Raw genomic sequence first — 18593 nt, forward strand, 5'->3', positions numbered from 1 at the left:
CGAGCTACTTTCAAAAATGCTGTTAGATAAATTTAGCCCTATTGTAAAAATCTATTTAGAATCTATCTTCTATTTAAAATCAATTACATTTATTTAATAGATATACTAAGGAATTTATTGAAGGATTTCATGCTTCAGCATGCAAATTGTTTTGATTGAACAGCAGGTCTGTATGCTGGAAGATTGTGATTAGACAGTACAGCTTGAGTATGTACTGTACAGTGTGTTTGCATTATTCATGTATTTGACTCAACCATAAACATCTCGCTAACATAGCAGTCCTGAAAACAATGAGCTTTACAGAATGTGTTCTGATCTGCTTTTCCCCTGCAGCACCTGGCATTGATCTTCAAGAGGACGTGCTGGTTCTGGTCAGTGACCTCTGACCCCTCTTCTCCTCACAGAACACGTTTGCTTGTTCATTATTCTCACTCACAGCCTTTACTCAATACTGTTTCACTGCTTCCTCTTAAAAAAATCAATGGTTTTCGTCTTCCTCCATGTTCACCACTTACCTTTAACCCTGGACTGATTTGTGAGCAAAGAGTCTGGTCACAGGGACTTGTATAGTGAACAGTACACATAAACAGATATTTTAAAAAACATGTGTAATTGTTGATACATTTATTTAACGTTTAAGGAAGGAGACTCCAGTGTCAGCATTTTGGAACAGTCAGAAGTAAAGCTGTAACTTTATGTTTTATGGCATGCACTGAATATATTGGAGTAAGACCAGACTAGCCACAGTTCACCAGGAAATGGATTTAAGTTCTTTTTTTCCCCAGCATTTTAAACAAATCCCCTAAGTCTTGTGTTTTAGTTGCATTATTTGCTTTACATTTTAGGGCTGTCTCACTCTCTGCCTCATAATTCAGTATTATAGCTTTCTGCATGCTCTTAGCCAGATGTCTTATTTTACTTAAGGGGAAATATGCTACCCCTCAATCTTATGATTTCTGGCCTGCTGAAGTGGCACGTTTTCTCTATTTGGAGGATTGTATTGTATTGTATCATCATATGGATACTCATATAAAGATACGTTTCTTCACCATTTTTTGGTGTCACTGTGTGTACACTGTGTGTACATATATATATATATATATATATATATATATATATATATATATATATATATATATATATATATATATAAATATAAAATATTGTTTTGCAGTATACCAGCATTTGAAAAATCTGCCCAAATCAAGCAAGAAATTAGAGAAAATGTGAGTTAGGTGTGCGTTAAGTGAGGTGAGATGAAAATGGTTTGACATGGAACTGGGGAAGAAGATATCTGCACTGACCCCAGTTGACCATGGACACCAACCACCTCACACAAGGGATGTGCTGTGTTTAATTGTGTCTTGGCGACTGTTAATCATAAGTCTCAAGTGCTGCAGCTTTCTTCAATCTTTCACCACCTTCCACAATTCTGTCCTAAAAATGCCAGAGGGCATGTGCCAAAAGACAACCTGATGTATTCAAGAAGTAGCCTGATGATGGCATTCACCACACTAGAGAGTATACCGCTCATAGCAGGTTGAAACATACCAAATCAGTCACTTATTTTTCTTTGAAATGTGCCAGTAGCAAGAAATCCCAGCACTGACAAAACTTGGGCACTTGGGGAGAAACCTGGGGAGAAAAGTATATCTACATTAAACCCAGGTGTTCATGGACACCAGGCACCTCACTCAGGGAACATGCTGTGTCTAATATACTGCAGGTAATTTAATATAAGTCAATTTATCTAATACTTCACATTGAGATTATTCTATAACCAGATTATTTCTAGATGAATTTCAAGTTTGAAATAGTTTTATGTTATTGGCATTTTTCTTATATAACTTTGCTTGTTTTTAAGCAAAATGATGTATTTGTATTTTAAAAAATTATATACCAGTAAAGACTATTTTAAGCTGATAAAAAAAAATTAAAATAGCATTTAAGAAATACATGCCTGTAGGTATAAAGAGTCATTTTATATTTGTGTTATAGTAATGTCATAATCAGAAAAATCAGATAAATTCACCTGTATTCGAGATATTTTTTGTGAATATTTAGTATACTCACATAAGACTCATAACCGTATTATTACTAGTATATCTAAAAGTAAACTGTTAGGTCAATTCTCTCCAAATGTACACTTGTGTAAACTTAAATAAATATTTCATTCATCCATCCATTATCCTTACTGGGTCGTGGGGAACCTGGAGCCTTTCCACACCCTGGACGGGGTGCCGATCCATTGCAAGGCGTAAACATTTCATTATTTTATTATTAATGTATTAATTAATGTGCTGAATTAAATGCTTAATCTTTGGTAGACCAAGTGATGTCATTTCCTGGACTGATGAGTGTCACGATTCCCCCTTGAAGCAGCATGCTCTAAGCGCGAATGCGCGAGCACCTGCTTTTCCGTTGTTGACCGTAGTCACATCTGGACACGTGTGTTTTGTTTGTGTTTCTATCATGTCTCCTCCCTGTTCTGTCATTGGCTGGGATTTCACGTGGGTCTGTATTGCTCTCAGCTGCTAGCAGTTTAGACGCTGATTATGTCCGCATATATACCGCCCGCCTCCCAGCACACAACGCGGAAGATTAATACTTTAGAGCTAGTTTAACGCGTATCACAGTCACAGTCACAGTCACGGTCCATGTTTAGAGTTAGTTCGCGCTGGATTATCCGCTTCCAGCCCCTCGTCATAGTTTGTTTCTTGTTTTGTTTATTGACCTAGATTCCTGCCTTGCCTGGTGTATGCCTGTTTGCCAATTGCCTGACCTCTTGCATGTTTGTGGATTACGTTTTGGATCACGTTTTGGATTTGTCTGCCTGTCTGTCTTTCAAATAAACAACTGTTCATCCTGCACTTGCATCCGTCCTACCTCTGCTCCGTCACGATTTGTGACAGAATCTTCCGCCAAAACATGGATGCAGCAGGAGAACGGAGGAGACGCAGAACCCGGAGGTCGACGCCAACCGTCCCCGCTATGGACTCCATCCACTTCCTACAATGGACATTTATGGAGCTTCCTGATCCATTTGACAGATTTTTCGGTGCCCCTGAATATTTTCTGGTAGACTGTCAATACTATTTCGCCAGCCTGTTAGACCCTAAGCCAGAGGAGAAGCAATGGCTCCGATTCATGTGGTCCCGGTTCTTTGGACCGGCCCGTCAATGGGTGCAGCTCAAACTGGATAAGCACTGTAAGAACCTGGACAGTGTAGAACAGTTTGTGGGGGAATTCATGATGCGATTCGGGAGTCCGGAGGTGAAGGACGAGCTAGAACAACTTCTCAGGGGGGTAAGTCTGGCAGGCGAACCTGCCCTGCTGTTTACCCACTACTGCAGGCAACTTCATGCAGAGCTCAACTCTGAAATCCAAGTCAAGTCTCAAGTCCCTAAGGTCCAAGTCCAAGTCAAGCCACCAGTCCCTGAGGTCCAAGTCAAGCCTCCAGGCTCTGAAGCCCACGTCAAGCCTCCAGGCTCTGAAGCCCAAGTCAAGCCTCCAGGCTCTGAGATCCAAGTCAAGCCTCCAGTCCCTGAGATCCAAGTCAAGCCTCCAGTCCCTGAGATCCAAGTCAAGCCTCCAGTCCCTGACGTCCGAGCCAAGCCTCCAGTCCCTGACGTCCTAGCCAAGCCTCCAGTCTCTGACGTCCGAGCCAAGCCTCCAGTCTCTGACGTCCGAGCCAAGTCTCCAGTCTCTGAGGTCCGAGCCAAGTCTCCAGTCTCTGAGGTCCTAGCCAAGCCTCCAGTCTCTGAGGTCCGAGCCAAGCCTCCAGTCTCTGAGGTCCGAGCCAAGCCTCCAGTCTCTGAGGTCCGAGCCAAGCCTCCAGTCTCTGAGGTCCGAGCCAAGCCTCCAGTCTCTGAGGTCTGAGCCAATTCTCCAGTCTCTGACGTCCGAGCCAAGCCTCACGTCCCTGAGGTCCGAGCCAAGCCTCACGTCCCTGAGGTCCGAGCCAAGCCTCACGTCCCTGAGGTCCGAGCCAAGCCTCACGTCCCTGAGGTCCGAGCCAAGTCTCACGTCCCTGATGTCCGAGCCAAGTCTCACGTCCCTGAGGTCCGAGCCAAGTCTCACGTCCCTGAGGTCCAAGTCAAGCCTCCAGGCTCTGAAGTCCAAGTCAAGCCTCACGTCCCTGAGCTCACGTTCAAGCCTGCTGATCCAGTTGCCCAAGCTCTGCTAATATCTAAGCCTAACGACCAAGCTCTGCTCACGCCCCAGTCTGCTGACACGCCCCGCCAAGCTCTGCTCATGCCCGAGTCTGCTGACATGGCCACCCAAGTTCTGCTCGCGCCCGAGTCTGCTGACATGGCCACCCAAGTTCCGCCCACGCCAGAGTCTGCTGACACGGCCAGCCAAGCTCCGCCCGCGCCCGAGTCTGCTGACAACGGCCAGCCAAGCTCCGCCCGTGCCACAGTCCGCTGACACGGCCAGCCAACCTCCGCCCACGCCACAGTCTGCTGACACGGCCAGCCAAGCTCTGCCCATGCCCAAGGTTCACCTGGTGACCTCAGAGCCTCAGCCCGCCTGTTCAGCTGAGGACGTCGCTCAGCCCACCTGTTCAGCTGAGGTCGTCGCTCAGCCCGCCTGTTCAGCTGAGGTCGTCGCTCAGCCCGCCTGTTCAGCTGAGGTCGTCGCTCAGCCCGTCTGTTCAGCTGAGGTCGTCGCTCAGCCCCCCTGCCCAGCTGTGGTCGTCACTCAGCCCCCCTGTTCAGCTGAGGTCGTCACTCAGCCTTCCGGCTCCATGGCAAACGTCGTTCCCACCTACTGCTTCAAGGAGACCCACGCTCCTCTCCCTGGCCGCACGGAGACCCACGCTCCTCTCCCTGGCCTTACAGGGGACTTCGCTCCGCCTTCCAGTTCAGCTGGGGTCGTCGCTCCGCTTTCATGCTCTGCTGAGGACTTCGCTCAGCCTGCCTGCCCGGCTGTGTTGGTCGCTCTGCCTTCATGCTCCGCCGAGGACTTCGCTCATTCTGCCTGCCCTGCTGTGGTCGTTGCTCTGCCTTCATGCTCCGCCGAGGACTTCGCTCAGCCTGCCTGCCCGGCTGTGGATGTCGCTCTGCCTTCATGCTCCGCCGAGGACGTCGCTCTGCCTTCATGCTCTGCCGAGGACGTCGCTCAGCCTGCCTGCCCTGCTGTGGACACGTGTCCACAGCAGGGCACGTGTGGACACGTGTGTTTTGTTTATGTTTCTGTCATGTCTCCTCCCTGTTCTGTCATTGGCTGGGATTTCACCTGGGTCTGTATTGCTCTCAGCTGCTAGCAGTTTAGACGCTGATTATGTCCGTATATATACCGCGTGCCTCCCAGCACACAACGCGGAAGATTAATACTTTAGAGCTAGTTTAACGCGTATCATAGTCACAGTCACGGTCCATGTTTAGAGTTAGTTCGCGCTGGATTATCCGCTTCCAGCCCTTCGTCATAGTTCGTTTCTTGTTTTGTTTATTGACCTAGATTCCTGCCTTGCCCCGTGTATGCCTGTTTGCCAATCGCCTGACCTCTTGCATGTTTGTGGATTACGTTTTGGATCACGTTTTGGATTTGTCTGCCTGTCTGTCTTTCAAATAAACAACTGTTCATCCTGCACTTGCATCCGTCCTATCTCTGCTCCGTCACGATTTGTGACAATGAGATCATCGTTAAGGTGACAAATTGCTGAATTTGTGAAGTTTCTTCTGCATGTCTCAGTTTTAAAGTTTTCTCCTCAAGGTTCTTCTTTTCTCTCGATCAAAGCTTCATGGGTGGGGGATGTAGCACAGCACTGCACAGGGAGTCCACATCGAGCCGTGTTTACATCCACTGATGTTCGTGTTTTCTGTCCGTCGGGACTGCGTGTGGTCCTTCATCTCGCCTCAGAGCTCCACACTGTGATATTTGCCTCCCGGCTTCTCTTTGTTCTACACTGCTTTGTGTTGTCGACATGGAAGAATGCCTGCAGTGTCACTGCTGTTAGCACAACCTCTGATGCAGCAATGCTTCGATTAAAACTTCAGACAAATAAAAAAAATATTTTTAACCAGGAATATAAATAGAAACAGATATACTGGGCACTTCTTTCCCTTGAGAAATCTGAAATGCATGTGTGTGTGTGTGTGTGTGTGTGTTGGGAGGTTCATATACAAATGTATAGTAAACCAGCTAAATCATGAACTAGCATAACAGTTAACAGGCTAGGGATTATTATGGCTCATGGTATGTTGAGACATCTCTCTTTGAAGCATTCTTGTAACAAGAAATCCAAGCATTGACAAAACTTGGACATGCACAGGAATGTCACACGATTGTTATATACCTGAATTAATGGTGGTTTTATTTGTCTTAATGAATGGATTTGTTCTGGCATGGTTTCTTTATTTATTCATATTTTTCCATGTTTAACATTGAATTAATTAATTGCATTAATATGAAATGACTGAGTTACACAAATTTTGTTTTATTAAATCCATATGTGCAATTGAAATAAATAAGCTTGACAGTATAATCCGTATATAAGCTTGCAGTAACCCATGCTACTCATATGATTTAAAGCTGATCAATCCCCCAAGGTTCACTTTAGTGAGTCTCTTTATACAAGGACCCTTGAAGTGGGAATGCGGAATGATAATAATAATAACATATAGATCAACAAAAAAAGAAAGAAGCAAACTTTTACATTTTGTATTCTGAGTAGTTTGTATGTCAGAGATAGTATAGTATAGTTCTTCTTATACCACAGTAATTTGCCAATAATTACAATTTTTAAATTATGAACAACATATTGCGTTATGGAAAGTACACAAGACTCAAATCTTAGGGACAAATGAGATTGTGCTTTCTGGTTTCTCAATAACATGACAAGCTGTGTTTTCTTGTCTCAAAAAAGAGGCAGATGAGGCAACGACTGTATAACAGCAGCTAGCTTCTGTGTCAGAAACTTAGTGACTTGTACAAAATTCCTACATTTTAGACTCCCACTTCCATTGCCTAAATTTTTAACAAATTACCTAAAAGAAAACGATGACATATTAATGATTATACACTTTTCTTTGTTGAACAACGTGATTAACATGTTTTATTCCATGTATTAGGCTATTAGACTTGTATGGAGCACCTACCATACAAGTCCCTGTGAATAAGCTGGAACATGAACTGAATCTCAAGAAAAAAGTGGGTCATGCATCAAGACAGTGGCCCTATTTTGGAATGGTCAAGTCAAGGTCCTGACCTTAATCCAGTAGAAATGTTGTGGAAGGACCTGAAGGAGGCAGATCATGAGAGGAAACCCACCAACATCCCAGATTTTAAGCTGTTCTGTACTGAGGAACGGGCTAAAATTCCTCCAATCCGATGTCCAGGACTGATCAACAGTTACCGCAAATGTTTAGTTACAGTTATTGCTGCACAAGGGGGTCACACCAGATACTGAAAGCATTGGTACCAAGGTTCACATACTTTTGCCACTCACAGATATCTAATATTATATCATTTTCCTCAATAAATAAATGACCAAGTATAATATTTTTGTCTCATTTGTTTCATTGGGTTCTCTTTATCTACTTTTAGGACTGATGATGTTTTAGGTCATATTTATGCAGAAATATAGAAAATTCTAAAGGGTTCACAAACGTTCTTATGGAAATCTTAAACACATCAACAATTACACACATTTTTTAATCCATATATGTGGAAGATACACAATAAAGGTCCCTGTGAATGATCTGCTACTATAGAAACAATAGTGTATTATAGCGAGTGCATTAATATAAACCTGTGATTTGCAGCTGCACCACTGTCAGAGCTGCTGGTATAGAATATTAATTAACACATTCTGGCCAATCAGAATCCAGAATTCCACATCATAGCTGTATAAATGCCCATAATGCAGTCAAAAGTGTTCTGACTTTATAGTTAAGTGTGGGCTCCACTTCACATATTGCTGTGAGTTTGCCACAAACAGGAGAAACTTTTTGGATAGCCTGACTACTTTGAGGAACTCCGGAGATCTCTCCAGAGAAGATGCCATTTCTTCCTGTATTAAATCCACAGATCCAGCGCATCAGATTACCTCGACTGAATGGGTGCTTGACTGAAACCGCCGCTGTTTTTTTACCCATACTGCTGGAATGCAATTTAACAATGCGACAACACTGCATCTCCAACTGGAGGAGAGTTATCTTTACTCCTCTCCTGTGGACGACAGAAGCTGCCTTTCCCCATCCTGGGATTCTCATACTATCAGGATAATGGAGAAGTGTGTGCAGTAGAGATTGCTCTCCTTCCACTCACAGACATCAGAGAAGAAGCAAAAAATGTAGCAAGGTGAGATAAACTCCTCAACACTGGGATGCAATCAACAGACATGAGGTGTGAAGCAAAGAGCTCTTGTTTTTAAAGCCAGGATTTCAACATGCCCCACAAAATCTGAAACGAATCAGAATTTATTGAAAGAAAAATAACAACATGGATATAAGTGCTGAAACATAGTTTATTTAATGTTGTGACAATAAAATGTTACTCTTAAGATGATATTGTTTCTCAGAAGTAGGCCCTGAGTCCTTCAGCCAAGAAGTGTTTGGGGGCTGTAGTCTTCTTATTTTGAACTAACAGTAAATGCAATGATGTCATGTTTTAACGGCATAAATGTAACAGTATATGTAACATTGTAATGGCATAAAGGTCATCATAAATGTAACAGTGTAATATCATAACCACTGTTGGGTAAGATAGTCAAAAAAACAGTAATCCACTACAGATTACTAATTACTACTTTAAAATTGTAATCTGATTACGTTACTGATTACTGCACGTAAAAAGAAATCAGATTACTAATTACTTTACTTTCAACCTACTTTCAAAACCTACAAATCAAACCTACAAAAATACACTACAAAGTGAAACTCATAGTTCATTCAGTACTTTTAGTGTGCATCAATGTATGACATGATCAGAAAAAGTTGGATTTATCATCAAACATGCCTCAGGTGTTTGTAGGACTACCAGACCAATAAAATATAAAACGTTTCTAATTAGGCTAGTTTGGTGTTGCTTGCCAAGGGGAGGCACAGCTTAGCTATTATTGAATGGGTTGCAAAGTGCATTATCTTCCTTATGCTCTGCTCATATCATGTTCACGTAAACTGGAACTCATATAGACATGTAAACACCTGTTTTCCTGCTGAGCATCAGAGGATGTTAGTGTTTCAGTTTCCCCTTTACTGGTTTAAAAATAAATAACTAAATAAAAAATCACCATATATACATTTTTCCTCACACTGACTGTGAGCTAGCGTTTGGCGGAATCGAGAGACTGTCAGCCAATAAGACATGAGTGTTTCCAAGTATTTTCCTGTAAACCCGGTCTGATTGGTCTCGCCTCCGTTCACTGAAGATATAAAATTACAGGCTTTTATTCTTTTACGTCAGTTACATAGTGACAAAGTGAAGAATTAATCGGGGCTAAAGAATAAAATCTTCGGGGCAAAACGTGATTTATTTTACTTAATATTGTTTTCTTAACAATAAATTTGTAACACAAGTAACGTAATTTTGTTGACTAATCAAATTACATAAAGTTAAAATGTAATGCATTACATTACTGTGTTATCAGAAAAACTCATTAGATTACAGTAATGCGTTACACCCAACTCTGATTCTTTGAATTTTTTAAATAAGTTCTGATTGTAGAGAAATATATGCACACATATATGCTCATTTCCCCTGTTCCACTGGTTTTACCACTGGCCATGGAATTTCAGAAAGACCTTCAGTCTCAGGACGCTCTACACATTGACTGGCTGCCCCATTCACACTGAACGGATCTCCCTGATTAGTTGCTTGATTTGCTCCTTGGTTGGTCCAGCTAAAATCCAACCAGTTCCTCTTGAGCGCTGCTAAGTGCTTGATGTCGAGAGTGGTGAAGGTCGTGAACTGGACCTGGTTCCTCTTGCTGGTCGGGGAGTGAAGTGGTTCATTCCGTGCTGGCTTTGCCAGTGGACCGGCTGATTTGAGTAGCAAAGTAGGGTTGGTTTTCAGAGGCAGAGTGCTGCACCTTCTCCCCAGGGTTGCAGTCTTTTCTGTGGGGTTCTCCATAGCAGGGCTTGGTCCTTCCACTTCTATACTTGGCACCTTTTGCTTCTGGTTGCTTGTAGTGGTGATTGGTACATCACTGGATTGTTCCACAGCCATGCCCAGGCGCACCCAGTGATGCCTGTGCTCATCAGGGCCTTGGCACTGCATGAACGAATTCCTACCACGCGATCTAGCATTCTGTGTGCCACAGTTAATCAAGAAGATGATGATCGCCAAGCAGGAGAGTCCCAATAACAAGTAGATGCAGACCTCAACATGTGTAAAGATACCAAATGTCCACACCAAATCTTGCTCATGTATAGGCACTTCCTGTTTGGGATGGGATGGGAAGTCTGAGATGTTAATCAAAACTTTAGCTGGATTGACTGTAGTAAGAAATTTTTCAGTGTCAGGCTTTGTAGCAATCATACCCTTGATGCTGTTGATCACCCTGATGGTGGAGAGAGCCCCTCCCATTGCCTCTTGCAGCCTGGACTTGGCTGATGTTGTAGAGATATCTCTTGTGGTGTTCTCTTGCATGCCAGTAGTTGAGTCCCTCCAGAGTAGACCTTGAAAGGGGGTCAGTTTGGCTTCAGTTTGTGTCCTTTTATGCTCAGACGAAAGGAATTTGACCCTCACGTTGCCGGCAACAACAGCGAGCTTACTCTTGCGTTTGGACTTCTGACAGGCTTCACAGATGGCAAGCTCAGCTCTGAACAGCAAGCCCCATCCCTCTGACTCGGCCACCATGACAGGGCCTGGGACTTTTCTTATGGACACCACCCTGTTATCCAGCGAGGAGACTATGAGCTTGTAGCTGCTGGGATCAAACAAGTTGAGATGAGCCTGTGAGCCGTCACTGAAGTGCAGCCAACATGCAACCACTGCCTCCTGCAATACAACACAGATAAACTCATTTTTAAAGCTTCTTGGAAATGTGAATTTCCCTCACCATTTGTGCATTCCTTTGTCCCTTCACCATTTGTGCATTTACATACCTTCCTGTTTCATGCAATTATACCCTTCCACTTAACCAATCAATAGTTAACCCATTGTCCCTGTCGTGTGTCAAGCCTGATATATACTCTGCCTTTCTTTGAATAAAATCAGACATCTTGCAATTTGACCTTTGTGTGTCTGTGTGTCATTTGGCAAACTTTTCCAAACTCTTTGTGTGGGAAGTGTTTAGTGAGGCGAGGGCGCCTTCTTTCTTGTGTATTTTCGCTTTCTCTCTTCTTAAGAATCATAACCCGGAGGTTCTCTAGCTTCAAATCCATGAAAAACATTTACTAATTAGCGGAGTCTGGATGTCAGCAGTGAGTTCCACATAACCAGAAGGATCAATATTTATGTACAGTAAAATCCATCTGAGCTCCAGAGGACAGCGAGAAGAGTAATCAGAGTAACGAGATGTTAAGTGAACACCCACATCTGCTTGATGAGCAATCACCACCACAGGCTACCCTATATTATGCATAGCCTGTGGAGATACACCACCAGCTTAGTGGATGACGCCTCTCACTGAGATCTAATAGCCCAATATTGATTTGGTTAAGCAAACATAAATGCACGGATGCTGAACTGGCTGTCATCCTAATTAACTTAGATTATCTAATGCCTAAACCTTTCGTATAACAGCACGTAATGCACAAATGCTATTAATCTTTGAATGTTATTGCATTCCCAATGTGTTCTGTTATGTATATATGAAGAAATATGAAGAAATAAAAACGGATTATTTCTCTGCCACTTGATGATGACCTGTTTGGGGTTGTGCATGGTGTCCTGAGTGGTGGCTATGGCTGCGATGGCCCGGTTGCTGCCCGGACTGAGCTGCAGTGACAGTGAGAGACCTGACACCAGCTGCACGCTGAGATCTGTGATGCTCACTTTATCATCTAGCACTTGCACAGTCCTCTCCCCCAGGACCAAGTCAGACAGGGGGGACATCACCTGAGTGACAGGAAATAAAAACATGGATGAAAAAGGGTTGGGATTTTTTTTTTTTTGTATTTATTATGGCTACATAATAATGACTTAAATGGTAATCACACTTATTTCACTGAATTCTTCAGCCAGCTTTGGAACTTAATACTTTCATGTTATCAGCTGAAATCAAAAGAACCTAGGCTTTTCTTTTACATTATACATTTTACAGCATATCCTTTTCCAATTATCCTTAATGTCTCTTAATCAGAATATTGTGATAATAATAATGATAAGTCAATGTAAAAGTTGATCACTGTCAATGCATATAAAGATATGCAAATATCTGATATGCATATGCAAACAAACAAATATGCAAACATATAGTAAATCTGGAACATTTTTTTAAAACTTGAATACAAGCAAATCTGTCAAATATTTCACATTATGAGTACATTTACTAATTTTTAAATAAATATAATTGTGTAAACATTTACAATAATTTAAGTTAATTTAGTTAAGTATTTTTTGGTTCAAGTTTGGTTCAAGCTGACAGTAAGTTAAATAACCACTATTGACAATTGTGGTGAGCAGAAAAGCATCTCAGAATGCACAACATGAACAACATGAACCTTGAGGTGGATGGGCTACAAGAGCAGAAGACCACACTGGGTTCCACTCTTGTCATCCAAGAACAGGAATGCTGTGACATGCAGATGGTAAGGTCCGAATTTGGCATTTGGCATGTCATGAATTCAGGCAAGTAGTGGTGGTATAATCGTGTGGGGAAGGTTTTCTTGCCACACGTTGGGATACCAATCAAGCACAGTACCAATCAGTGTCACAGCCACTATGTAGGACTTGTTTTACTGATTTACCTACAAGATGTTTTCACTTGCTAATATTAATTTATGTAGACTAGTTTGTGGTTTAATGTATAATTTTTTTTTTTACCCTTATATTTAATGTTAGCAGATCAGATCTAACCTTACAGATTGCAAGGTTGTGTATTCAAATCCCAGCACCGCCAAACTGCCATGCTTGGGTCCTTGAGCAAGACCCGTAACCTTTAGCTCAGTAGTATCACGCATCAATTGTCACTTTTATTTTAAAAAATCAGCCAAATGAGGAAATGTACTGGATTATGTGTTATTTTACTATGTAAGATATAATAATACATTCCTGTAAATATGTTTTACAGTTGTTTACTGCTAATTTTACAGTACAATGTCGCTATACTACTGTAGCTATATAAATACAGCAGCTTTACTCAGTCTTTCCTTCATGAGCTTCTCTTTTTTCTCTTGAAGTTAATGAGACTTCTTCAAACCACAAACTGCAAACTTTTCTATCCTGAAGACTTTCCCTTAAAGGAAAACTTCAAATGAAAGCTTTACCACTGACCATTACAAAGCGCTGACACTAGAGACTCCTTTCATAGATGTTACATAAATGTCTCTTTACAGAAAAGTTCAGCATATCAATGATTACACACATTTTTAAAAAGCTCTATGTGGTGTGTCTGCAATTCAAGTCCCTCTGAATTAGCTGTTACTATAGAAACGATAACGGCCAGAATCCAGAACTCAACAGCGCTGTGGTGTAACTATATTTGATAAACTTGGGGGTGGCATTGGAGACTTGGCGGTTAAGGCTCTGGGTTAATGATTGGAAGGTTGGGGGTTCAAGCCCCAGCACTGCAAAGCTACCACTGTTGGGCCCTTGAGCAACCCTTTCTGCTCCAGGGTCATTGTATCATGGCTGACCCTCAACTCTGACCCCAGCTTCCTGACATGCTGGGGTATGTGAAGAAAAGAATTTCACTGTGCTGTAATGTATATGTGATTAATAAAGACTCATTATCACATATTCGCTACCATCTATAAATGTACCTACACTTTTTCTATTTAATTAAGAGCTTTCATTCAGTGATGTGCATCGTTGTAAATGAATAAAGGAGGCAAATTAGTGAGAGTTGGACCTGGACAGTGGTGACTCCAGGAGCTCTGCCACTGAGCACGGTTTCTCTGTGCAGCTGAGCGATGCTTGTGTCCACAACCTTCAGAGAGTAGCGGACCAGCCGAGTCACATCCACCAGCCACTCAGGACCCAGGAAGTGCATAGGAGAGGAAGCACTTGAGTCCGACACCTCTGTCATGAAGGCTGTGAGTACTTGGATCTGGCTGTGTTGATACTGCACCGTGCAGCCTCTGCCTTTCTTCTCATTATCCTCCTCACTGTCCCAACTCAGTCTTCGAGATACACAAAGAAAATGAATTCAATACAATGAACTTTCAGCTCTCCTCTTTCCTGCAGTCCTTCTGCTCTACGCACTGTCAGAAGAAAAGGATATTATACTGTACTATCACTGGGGTGATATCCTCAAGTGTACATCTTTTTACCTTTTATGTTTGTTTCACCTGTAAATGTTCATACAGTTACATCTTTAAATGATTTTGGGTACATGGATTACTAATTAATTTGTAGAAGAAATATTTAAAAGTATTATACATGTACCTTTATAGAAGACATATAGCCTAATAAAGGTAGGATATGTATCTTATTTTTAATTTTTTCTTTCATTTTTGATAAAAAAAAACAAACAAAAAACTGTGGTGAGCAAAAAAAGAAACCTTCCCATGACAAGGTAAGGTACAGTTTGGTTCTATTTTGAGTGTGTGCGAGTGTAAACAAACATAGGAAACAAGTTTGTGTTCATTCAGTAAAAGTAAACCCAAGCAGCACTCACTGGTGGACTCCAGGGAAAAAGGATGTTCTTTAATCAAGTAGCTCAATTTTGTAAAGAATAATGATTTATTAAATAAAACCTTGACATTATGACAATAGGTCTAATGGCATTATTCCATAATTACAATGAAGCCAGAAAGACAAGAGTTCTATAAGAATATCTCTAAACTTTTTTTTTTTTTACTGACACTGAAAATATCTGTATGTGTCTTTGCATAATTTGGCATGACATCAAATTAATTAAATTTGTATTACTTAATTAAGAACTTAAATACACCCTGCCAGTCAAAAGTTTTTAAGCCCGTGGAGTTTTTTTTTTTGTGTGTGTGTTTTATTATAGTTTAATGACTATTATAGCCACAGACCAAACACAATGGTATAGAATAGTCATTAAATTAAAGAAACTAAAGGAAAGCAAAATCGTGGTGGAACTTATTAACTCACTCTCATATCCTAATGGAATTCTAAATGAGAGATTTATTAAAGGAAACTGAAAACAAACTTGAGGGTAATACTGTTAAGCCTGTAGATAAAAGACTCGTAGACAGTCAGGCAGTCGGAGTGTGTACCTCAGGATTGGGAATAATTTGATCCGAGTATTGTCTAACCTATGGTTGCCTCCGGAGACGGGGACCCTCCATCCCTTGATTTGGCTGAGCTTGGGGTCGGCCATGTTGATCTGCAGTGGGAGGCGGGGCATCCACACACTCACCTCCAGCTGGGCGCTCAGGTAGCTGTAAGTGAAGTTCAGCATCATCCTCATCCTCCCTCTTGTCTCTTTCCCGTTCACATACACATAGTCGCAGCTCTCAGACACCTGTGTGTGTGTATGTGTGTGTGTGAATTACAGAAGGAAAAAAATAATTAGCATGATTGGGATATTAGACTTTTATATATAAATATATATATATATATATATATATATATATATATATATATATATATATATATATATATATATACACACACACACACACACACACACACACACATATATATATATATATATATACTCAATTATATATATATATATATATATATATATATATATATATATATATATATATATATATATATATATATATACTCAATTTTTCTCCACACATTTCATATTAACATGTAATTTGGTAAGTCAATTATAGTATCTACTTTATTTCCATAAGAGGTCATTTAAAAAAAAAATAGTTAAGACACAGATTTATTTTAGCACACACACATATATATATATATATATATATATATATATATATATGTGTGTGCTAAAATAAATCTGTGTCTTAACTATTTTTTTTTAAAACTATTTTTTAACTATTTTTTATTTAAAAAAAAAATAGTTAAGACACAGATTTATTTTAGCACACACACACATATATATATATATATATATATATATATATATATATATATATATATATATATATATATATATATATATATATATATATGTGTGTGTGTGCTAAAATAAATCTGTGTCTTAACTATTTTTTTTTTAAATGACCTCTTATGGAAATAAAGTAGATACTATAATTGACTTACCAAATTACATGTTAATATGAAATGTGTGGAGAAAAATTGAGTTTGAATGTCTTTAGCCTAGGTGTATATAAGCTTTTGGCCTCAACTATATATTATTTATTATCAATTATTATGAATAATAATTAATTATTCGTTTTAGTTTGGAGTGTAGTGATATCATCCCCCTGTTGTTCTATCTACAAATGTCATTTGAGGAAAGTTTGTAACGCATTTGAGTGAGATACTATATCATTAAATCAGTAACTTCAATGGAAAACTAAACTTCAGACAGCAAACATGTCTCAGCCCATCAACTCATTTTATTTTCTCTCTGAATATATCTTAAGAGGAGTAAAAAGGTTTTTTAAAGATGCTTCATAAAGGTGACTATGATGCTGTTAAGCAGCCGGTAAATTGGAGAATTATTCTGAAATCACACTAATAAACGAGTAGCCAAAAACGTAGCCTGAAACTCTTCACAGACAAAGATTGTGACAGTTTTACATAATATAATATAATATAATATATCAGTGAAAGGTGCTGTAATGGAGTGAGAATAGCTCTGTATGGCTGCAGTGTCTCATTTAGGAAATGTATGAGTGCAGTTAGCTGGCGGTCTCAGCTCCATGCTTCAGCGAGTGTCAAATTCTCAAACAAGTCAGTGCACTATGTCTCTCTCCAGTCATAATAGTCATTAAAAAATCATCACTCACTCCCTATAGGAGAGCACTGTACAGCGGGTGTGTGTCTTCATAATATAGTTGAGTTATCATCGCTGGTCGGTTGACCTCTATCACTGACTCTGTGGTTTTTAGTTTCTCAGTTAGAGCTGAAATAATCTGCAAAAAATAGATTCTTCTTTAGCCCTGACCCTGTAAGTCGCTTTAAACCTTTAGCTAAAGAGCAGCTCAGGAGAATGATCCAATAATAACTGGATAAAGGTCTCAACTCTTGGTAGTAAATGCACAAAAGACAGCAAGTGCGTATTCCGGGTGTGATAAAAGCCCAGCTATATACTCTGTGTCAGTCTCCCAATATTCATCCTCTCTCTCTCTCTCTCTCTCTCTCTCTCTCTCTCTCTCTCTCTCTCTCTCTCTCTCTCTCTCTGTCTCTCTCTCTCTCTCTCTCAGGTCTGGTGTGAGCTTTTCAGCTCTCTAATCTGTAAAAAGCAGCCGGGCAGCAGCAGGTCTTGTCACTTATCCTGCTCTCTGTGTTCTCAGCACTGCCATGTGTAATGGAGATGTCACCGAGTGCGAGTGTTTGGCCGGTAACAAGTAGGGCATGGTGGAGAGTGTAATTGCCGGAGCAGTGGGCAGCAGTGATGTAGGACCTTAAGAGTGTCTTGGTCTGTGGATGAGCAGCGAGTTGAGTTTGTAATGTCACTGATGGAGCCGTCTGTCTCCACTCCCAACACCTTCACCGGCACGGACACCATCTTACCATTCAGCACCGCCGTGTTGAGGAGGTTCGAGTTCTGGGCAGGGATAAACACAAAACTATATAAAGGAATGCTTATTAACGACAGATTAACAATGTGAAGCCCAAGATTGGGTGGAGGAGTGGGTAATGTTTTATATGAGCATAGCTAAAAATGTTCTACATATTGTTTAACTACAAAAAAGTATGAAGGAAGATAAAGGAAGCAATTGCTGGGCCAGAGGGAGCCCCTGAATGGTTTGGCCAAAGGAAGGTCCTGCTTAACCAGAGGAAAGTTTTTTTTTTTTTGTTGGGGGGGTTCAGTATCAGCCTAATTCGATTTAGTTGTTGTTCTCCAGTCTAGCTGAACATGACATTTTTGACACAGCATATATTACTAAAGTTTTACCGTTTTTTTTTTTTTTTCCATGAGACTACTTGTTAATACAGAGCCCTCCACTAATATTGGCACCCTTGGTAAATATGAGCAAAGAAGGCTGGGAAAAATTGTCTTTATTGTTTAACCTTTTGATCCTTTGTTAACAAAATTCACAAAAATATTCTCATGGATATCAAACAATTGCCAACACAACACAGGTTTATCCAAAAAAAATATATCTTTGTTAAATATAGGTGTGCAACAACTATTGGCACTCCTATGAATTCATATGAGAAAAATATATTTGAAGTATATTCCCATTGATATTTTACATTGGTGACTAGGAACAGGAAATTTTTCAACCACAACTTCCTGTTTCACAGTGGTATAAATGAGGTAACACATAGGTCAAATTCCCTTAGTCATTCATAACAATGGGTTAGACCAAAGAATACTGCTGTGATGTGTGGCCTAAGGTTGAGCTTCACAAAATGGGAAGTAGCTATAAGAAAGTAGCACAAGCATTGAAAATGCCCATTTCCACCATCAGGACAAT

At 40.6% G+C, this 18593-nt stretch overlaps 1 protein-coding gene across 1 annotated transcript in view; it reads right to left on the reverse strand.

The window, feature by feature from the left end:
* Positions 1-8538: 8538 nt before the first annotated feature.
* si:dkey-1d7.3 (transmembrane protein 132D) overlaps positions 8539-18593 on the reverse strand; it is a 39021-nt gene continuing 28966 nt past the window's right edge. The window contains exons 5-9 of the mRNA XM_053687973.1: positions 17573-17716; positions 15336-15544; positions 13961-14231; positions 11815-12006; positions 8539-10944 (exon numbers count right to left, since the gene is read on the reverse strand). Of these exons, the coding sequence (XP_053543948.1) occupies positions 9694-10944; positions 11815-12006; positions 13961-14231; positions 15336-15544; positions 17573-17716 (2067 nt within the window). The 3' untranslated portion in view covers positions 8539-9693. The remainder of the gene's footprint in view (positions 10945-11814; positions 12007-13960; positions 14232-15335; positions 15545-17572; positions 17717-18593) is intronic.

The sequence above is a fragment of the Ictalurus punctatus genome, chromosome 18, assembly GCF_001660625.3.
Source record: "Ictalurus punctatus breed USDA103 chromosome 18, Coco_2.0, whole genome shotgun sequence".
NCBI classification, from domain to species: Eukaryota; Metazoa; Chordata; class Actinopteri; order Siluriformes; family Ictaluridae; genus Ictalurus; species Ictalurus punctatus.